Source organism: Taudactylus pleione, unplaced genomic scaffold (assembly GCF_031769625.1).
Source record: "Taudactylus pleione unplaced genomic scaffold, aTauple2 ptg000377l, whole genome shotgun sequence".
Taxonomy (NCBI): Eukaryota; Metazoa; Chordata; class Amphibia; order Anura; family Myobatrachidae; genus Taudactylus; species Taudactylus pleione.
In genome coordinates, this window is record NW_028284778.1 from 769,545 (window position 1) to 778,086 (window position 8,542).

Sequence of the window (8,542 nt, forward strand, 5' to 3'; positions counted from 1 at the left end):
CCTGTGGGGAAGTTGCCCATAGCAACCAACAAATCAGCTTTGAGGTAGCATTTACTAAGTACGTTCTATAAAATGATAGGTAGAAGCCGATTGGTTGCTGTGGTCAACTTCTCCACTGGACCAGTTCTCCACTTTTTTCACTGCTCGATACATGAGCCCCTAAAGGTTTTGCTCTCTGCACGTTAAAGCTCGCTTTATAGTGCACCCAGATGCGCGCTAAGCTGACTGTTGTAGTGTATGTCAGTACAAAACCAAGCTGTTGATCTCTGTGTGTATTGTATGCAGTCCAGAATGGGGAAGGTGATAAAAATGGGCATGACATGTTAAATGGGGGCAGTAACTTCCCTCCAAATTATACTTCCATATTATATAACGTCCACAGTACAGACAGTGTGCAATTTTTCGGTTTATTGAGACCTTTTTTGTACATATGAAAGTTAATCACATAAAGTTATTGTTTCATGTGCATCATATAATGCAGTGTCAGCAGCGAGTCATGGGCAAAACTTTCTCCACAAATCGAGCAACAAAATGGCTGCACTCTGGCGTGAATTCTCTGGTGTTTAGCCAGATTGGATCTGCAAGCGAAACCTTTGCCGCAGTCAGAGCATATAAAGGGCTTTGCGCCGGTGTGGACCTTCTCATGTTTAGCGCGATCAGAGTTAGTAATAAAACGCTTCCCACATTCTGAGCAGGGGTACGGCTTTTCCCCCGTGTGAATCCGTCGATGCACAATGAGACTTGCACTGCAGCTGAAGCATTTCCCACACACAGGGCAAGAATAGGGTCTCTCTCCTGTGTGAATCCGGCGATGCACCGTGAGATGAGCATTGCGGTTAAAGCACTTCCCACACACGGGGCAAGAAAAGGGTCTCTCTCCCGTGTGGACTCGCTGGTGTAGGGTAAGGTGGGCACTGCAGCCGAAACATTTCCCACATTCAGAGCAAGGATATATTTTCATTCCTCTGTGGATTCTCCGATGCACAGCAAGACGTGAACGTGTTGACAAGCATTCCCCGCATTCAGAACATACAAATGGCCGTGGGCTTTTATGGGCCATCTGATGTCGGAGAAGATCCGGATTTTTCGGAATTTTTTTCTGACACTCAAAGCAGTAACATGTCTGACCTGTGATGTGTGCTGTTTGGTAAATAGACGTATAGTGGACCTTTGTGCCATCAGAGAGTCTATAAATGTCAGTGTCTGTGAGGTTTCCTCCATCACATGAGACTGATTCCTCCTTAATATAAGTAGATGTATACTGTGTATGATATGTGGGTGTATAAATGTCAGTGTGTGTGAGGTTTCCTCCATCACATGAGATTGGCTCCTTCTTAATATGAGTAGATGTATACTGTGTATGATCTGTGGGTGAATAAATGTCAGTGTGTGTGAGGGTTCCTCCATCACATGAAACTGATTCCTCGTTCCTTTGAGTAGATGTGTACGGTGTATGATCTGTGGGGGTTCCTCCTTCACATGAGACTGATTCCTCCTTAGTATGAGTAGATGTATACTGTGTATGATATGTGGGTGTATTTATGTCAGTATGTGTGAGGTTTCCTCCATCACATGAGACTGATTCCTCCCTACTATGGGTAGATGTATACGGTGTATGATATGTGGGAGTATACATGTCAGTGTGTGTGAGGTCTCCTCCATCACATGAGACTGATTCCTCCTTAGTATGAGTAGATGTATACTGTGTATAACCTGTGGGTGTATTTATGTCAGTATGAGTGAGGTTTCCTCCATCACATGAGACTGATTCCTCCTTACTATGAGTAGATGTATACTGTGTATGATATGTGGGTGTATTTATGTCAGTATGTGTGAGGTTTCCTCCATCACATGAGACTGATTCCTCCTTACTATGAGTAGATGTATACTGTGCATGATATGTGGGAGTATACATGTCAGTGTGTGTGAGGTCTCCTCCATCACATGAGACTGATTCCTCCTTAGTATGAGTAGATGTATACTGTGTATGATCTGTGGGTGTATAATTGTCAGTGTCTGTGAGGTCTCCTCCATCACATGAGACTGATTCCTCCTTAATAAATGGGGAGGAACATTCATTTGCAGCATCATAACATAAATCTGTTGAAAACAAATACATTCTGGTCATACATTTAAAACAGTAATCTCTCCTCTCTCTATTTGTTATATATGATAATGATTAACCATCCTTACTCTGTGGAGAGAAAGGCCGGTGAGTCTCCATCATCTTGTCCTTGTACAGACCCCTGTGTTCTTTTATATACTCCCACTCCTCCATGGAGAAATAGATAGTGACGTCCTCACACCTCATAGGAACCTGGCACACACAATGATACAGTCATCGCCCAGACACATCCCCTGGTGTTACTGTATAATGTCCCATTCCCAGCACTCACCTCTCCAGTCATCACCCAGACACATCCCCTGGTGTTACTGTATAATGTCCCATTCCCAGCAGTCACCTCTCCAGAAATCACCCAGACACATCCCCTGGTGTTACTGTATAATGTCCCATTCCCAGCAGTCACCTCTCCAGTCATCACCCAGACACATCCCCTGATGTTACTGTATAATGTCCCATTCCCAGCAGTCACCTCTCCAGTCATCACCCAGACACATCCCCTGGTGTTACTGTATAATGTCCCATTCCCAGCAGTCACCTCTCCAGTCATCACCCAGACACAGCCCCTGGTGTTACTGTATAATGTCCCATTCCCAGCAGTCACCTCTCCAGTCATCACCCAGACACATCCCCTGGTGTTACTGTATAATGTCCCATTCCCAGCAGTCACCTCTCCAGTCATCATCCAGACACATCCCCTGGTGTTACTGTATAATGTCCCATTCCCAGCAGTCACCTCTCCAGTCAGCAGCTGAATGATCTTGTTGGTGAGTTCCAGGATCTTCTGGTCATTGTGTCTCTCATGCATCAGTGAGTGAGGTGGAGGCACCATGATGGGGCTCTGGGTCCTGCACAGTTCTCGTGATTCATAGGGACGTCTGCTATGTGGGACATCATCACTTGACTTCTTCACAAGTGTGTAATCCTGTGTACCAAGAGAGGGATAATAAAAAATATCCTTATTGTAAAACAGAGATATAACAGCAGTTAAAAAAAAGCATACGGCTATCTGTTGATTGCGAAGCGATCAGAAAGATTATGACTAAGGGCTGTATTTAATTAGCGGCGAAAACGACCGTTTTTTTCTCCATCCCAGACCAACAGAAAAAATATGCAAAATCCCTATTTTTGGCAAAAAATTGGGGGATTTCTTTCAGAACCCTTTGGCCACCCGCACCCCCACCCTCCTACTGATAAATTACTAAAAAGAAAATTGGAAGTTGTGTACTTTGGCTAAAAACGACCACGCACATTTTGGGCGGAAAAAAAATCGTTGAAAATTGTTTTAACATATTGGGTCTGATTTTTCGGGGGTAGCGGGGGATGGATGCATCGAATGTTTTAAACATCGCAAGCAGTCGCAGCAGGAGGCTTTTTTAAATTGCATTTTTGACGACACGAAAATATACTTACACCCATTTTAACGTACCCCCAATTTACGTGGAACAGTAATTTCCTGGGAAAAATTGGTTTCTATCTTTCATTCAACTATTTTTATTTATTTTTTCGCCCAAAATTAAGAACGGCCCTTAAACTGAAAACAGTCACTAACACAGTATAAGGCAAAATAATTGTACTCCTACACCTGTGAAAACTGATGCCAGTCCATAATGTCCGCTGAGTGCCTAGTATACTACCTTTCTTGACAGCCTACTGTGTTTTAATTCCACTTTGCCTCACACATGCCCATATACTCTTTAACAGCATTTACTGTTATTCAGATGCCATAAATAATGTATTTATTCATCATAATAACTGTTTATCAACTTCATTTTAGGCTATGACAGAATAATTATTTGTAGTGTACTCAGCTGTAAAAAGAAAAATCCTAGGCTGAAACACATCACCACAGTCATTATGTTAATATATTACATTGTTACCTTTTGAGGTGATGTACAGAAAAAGGTGTTTAACTATCAGAATATAGATTTCATAAATGACTAACTTGTTATATGTTAGTTTATAACAAAAGTCAGTTTTATACCTCCCAAATGTCTTATGGTGCATACACAAGGTCAGACATGCTAGATCATCGATATCGTTAAACAATTTTTTCATGAACGATGACGATGTTAACGATTTTGCCAAAGATCATGAACGATTTCAATAACGATGAACGATATCTGACAGTATTTAAATGACGAAGAATTCAAATCCAACTTGTGGTTAAACGAGTGGATAACTTGGACGATATAGTTGATCGTTTATATTGTTCTATGTAAACGATATGAACGATTTGTCAACTATATCACCAAGTTGGACTACAAACACAGACGACTTCATATATTGTTATCTGACATGCGGTCATGCGCATCGTTGGTAGATGCATGTCAACGATATGAACGATATAACAATTTTTCCTTTCGTTATCGTTCACATCGACTAGAAAATCTGACCATGTGTATGCACCATTACAATTGATGTTACTGTTGAACTCCTATTACTCAATCTTCAAGTTAATCCTCTTCTTTATTAATATAAATAACTGATGTCAGGTCCCTGGTTAGTAATATAGATAAGAGTAATGTCACTGTGACACTCCCAGCCACCCTCACCTCCCCAGTCAGGTCCCTGTGTTAGTAATAGAGATAAGAGTGATGTCACTGTGACACTCCCAGACCCCCTCACCTCCCCAGTCAGGTACCTGTGTTAGTAATAGAGATACTAGTGATGTCACTGTGACACTCCCAGACTCCCTCACCTCCCCAGTCAGGTCCCTGTGTTAGTAATAGAGATAAGAGTGATGTCACTGTGACACTCCCAGACCCCCTCACCTCCCAGTCAGGTCCCTGTGTTAGTAATAGAGATAAGAGTAATGTCACTATGACCCTCCCACCTCCCCAGTCAGGTCCCTGTGTTAGTAATAGAGATAATAGTGATGTTACTGTGACACTCCCAGACTCCCTCACCTCCCCCCTCAGGTCCCTGTGTTAGCAATAGAGATAGCAGTGATGTCACTGTGAAACTCCCAGACTCCCTCACCTCCCCAGTCAGGTCCCTGTGTTAGTAATAGAGATAATAGTGATATAATAGTGTGACACTCCCAGATGGCCTCACCTCATCATTGGCGACAATCTGGCAGCGGGGAAAAGTGATGGGACGTGGCGCGGTATAGGTGGGCGATCTGCGGGGCGTGTCACCATGATCACCACCTGGCGCTATACATTGAGCTACGATGATGTGATTCAGAGCGGATCGAGTCATCCCCCCTTCCTCGGATGCCCACATGGAAATGACTATAAAGGGGTAAATTTACTAAAGTGAGAGTTTTTAGAAGTGAGTTTTAGAAGTGATGTTGCACATAGCAGCCAATGAGATTCTAGCTATTATCTTCTAGAAGGTGCTAGTTAAATGTTAAGTAGCATCTGATAGTTTTTAGAAGTGATGTTGCCAATAGCAACCTATCAGATGCTACTTAACATTTAACTAGCACCTTCTAGAAGATAATAGCTAGAATCTCATTGGCTGCTATGTGCAACATCACTTCTAAAACTCACTTCTAAAAACTCTCACTTTAGTAAATTTACCCCTAAGTCTTGCATCAACCTGTAAGTTTAATTTACTACCGACACCTTTTACCACTGCAATAAAGTGATGAAAGTGTCAGCATTATTCACCTCTCCAGTAAGCAGGAAAATTATTTCAAGGGTAAGGCTTAATATCTTGTCCACCGTGCGATTCCTCTCTCTGTCCATCGTCCACAAGTCAGATGATACACGTACAACTCCTTAAGTCATAGACAGGTGTTATCTTCACGTAACTTCAGTTCAGTAAATGCGCTGTATGGTTTCTTAAAGATATAGAAACAGAAGCAGTACCAAGCAATAAATATAATTGCAAAAAAAAATGTTATTATTAAAAAAACAACTTCAACATATGAAATGTGTATTATATGTGACTGAGGGGAGTAAAAAAAAAACTACAAGTACAGTATAATGTATATTTTATACCACTAAGAGGAATAAAACAACAATATGTATAATGTGTATTATATATAGCTGGCATGCTGATACTATCAATGAAGACATGAATAATATAATCACTTGTTACCTGTAGTGATTTATTGTAGCACTCTCTGCTCAGGATTCAGGAATGATATTCTAACTACAAGTTATTCCCTGCCCACTTGCTTCCTGGTCATGCATTCCACCCTTCTCCGGGTTCTGCGTTCCACCCTACTTCCGGGGCATGCATTCCACCCTACTTCCTGGTCATACGTTCCACCCTACTTCCGGGTTCTGCATGTCAAGCCTCTTTAGCGTTATGCCTTTTTAACATTATAGTTATACACCAAAGAGACTATTGTAAGACTACATGTCCCATGATGCATTGCTAGCTCTAGTACTACAGTCAATAACATAACACTCAGGCTCTGGCTTTCTGTCCATAATAATTGGTTTTGCTTTGCACACTTTGTAAGTGGTAATAACAGTCTTATGCATGGCTGTACCAGTATGTTGTCAAGTTCTAATTACTGAAAATGTATAAAACAAAAAAATTTATTTAGGACAATGTTGTTTTTTTAGTGTTTGTAGATAGGGCAATTCCCAATTTAAGAAGTCTCCCAGCTCATGGTAGCCACTGAATGCGACCTCCAGCGAAAGGTTATTTAAGAAGGATTGTGTTGGTACGTGTGCCACCGTTCTCCTGTGGCTATAGCAATGTCATGATGGATGGTAAAAATAATTTATTATTAAATGAATATTATTAATACATTTGTTTCTTACTTTTTTATTTATTTATAATTTTATTTCCACAAAAAATGGAATTGGGGGCTCAAGCTGCCCCAGACAAGTTTAAATTGAGGCAGTGAAAATAATTTTCTATCGCTGTATCCTGATAATAATAAGAGCCCAATTTTCACAATTAAGGGCCTAATTCAGATATGTACGCAAACCCGATGGCTTACATACATCTCCAATGTTTGTTTAGCTCGCGCAGGACCTGTCCTGTGCATTTGCCAAATGGGTACTCCAGTGTCAGACGCAGTGCGGCTGCAGACGTCAGGTGAATGAGTCTTCAGACATTTGGGGTCGGGCAGGAGGCGGCAACTAGGAATATTCTACAAAACGGGGATGCATCAGCCCCGTGTTGTAGGCGTGCAAGCCCAGTGTCTGCGTCTTCCGACACAGCTTTACTGACCTGGCAGAGTGGAAACTCACTCCACCCTGAGTAACCCACTTACCCCATAGTGCCCCACATTGCACTCAGACCTCCCATTAACCCCACAGTACCCAACATGCCACTCAGACCTCCCACTTACCCCACATGCCACTCAGACCTCCCGCTTACCCCAAAGTGCCCCACATGCCACTCAGACCTCCCACTTACCCCACAGTGCTCCACATGCCACTCAGACCTCCAACTTACCCCAAAGTGCCCCACATGCCACTCAGACCTCCCGCTTACCCCACAGTGCCCCACATGCCACTCAGACCTCCCGCTTACCCCAAAGTGCCCCACATGCCACTCAGACCTCCCGCTTACCCCAAAGTGCCCCACATGCCACTCAGACCTTCCGCTTACCCCAAAGTGCCCCACATGCCACTCAGACCTCCCACTTACCCCAAAGTACTCCACATGCCACTCATACCTCTCTCCCACTTACCCCACAGTGACCCACTTGCCCTCAGATTTCATATACACTGCTAAAATGTTCATTATACATTCCTATGTCTCACAAAACCTTCCACTTACTTCATATCGCCCCATCCACTAGGAGCTCCAATTACCTAATTAACAGTTAAATACCACTTATTGGTAATTAATTACAATTAATAATTCCATCCTGCCCGTGAATACCTGCATATACTTTTAGTAAGTGATCACTGAGTTTCCTCCTCTTTTGAGTTCTCTTAGACCATTGATGACACCATCAGTAATTAACCAGTAGCCATCAATGGTTATGCCATGTACATGCACAGATGGCCCTCGTGCAAGCGCATAGTGGGGCCAATGCTCACCACCGAGGATCATCCCATCAATGGTGAAAATACTCACCCGGACCCCTCCACAAGCCGATGGCCTGGGTAAAGAGTATCCCTCCTTCTCGACGCCACTAGCTGGACCCCAAACAAATATAAATGTAAGCTGCCATTCTTACCAATCCAAAAATAGCCAACAAAATTGATTAACCTAAATCTAAACGGGAGGGCGGGTGGGGAAGCCTGAGCCCATCAAACACTGAGCTAAATAGACTTTAAAAACATACCCCTAACCATCCCATAGGTTAAACAACCACAGCACCCGTCTCATACACACAGTAGAGGGAGCCATTTTGTGAGGGAACCATAGGAATTCAGCCTACCACTTCTTTATGGCAGTATGCACACTGGCATGTACACAGTGTGTGTACCGAATGCCCCAGTGACATTACCAACACCACAATCCCTGTGTCCATAGATCCCCGCCCAACCTTAT

General features: G+C 42.9%; 1 protein-coding gene across 1 annotated transcript; it reads right to left on the reverse strand.

The window, feature by feature from the left end:
* Positions 1-388: 388 nt before the first annotated feature.
* On the reverse strand, positions 389-6,295 carry LOC148507976 (uncharacterized). Its single transcript, XM_088445095.1, has 5 exons — positions 6,173-6,295; positions 5,740-5,912; positions 2,859-3,047; positions 2,194-2,317; positions 389-2,100 (listed from the first exon to the last, which is right to left on the reverse strand). Exons 2-5 carry the CDS (start codon positions 5,815-5,817, stop codon positions 452-454), a joined length of 2,040 nt encoding a protein of 679 aa, XP_088301221.1. The 5' UTR covers positions 5,818-5,912; positions 6,173-6,295; the 3' UTR covers positions 389-451.
* Positions 6,296-8,542: the final 2,247 nt, after the last annotated feature.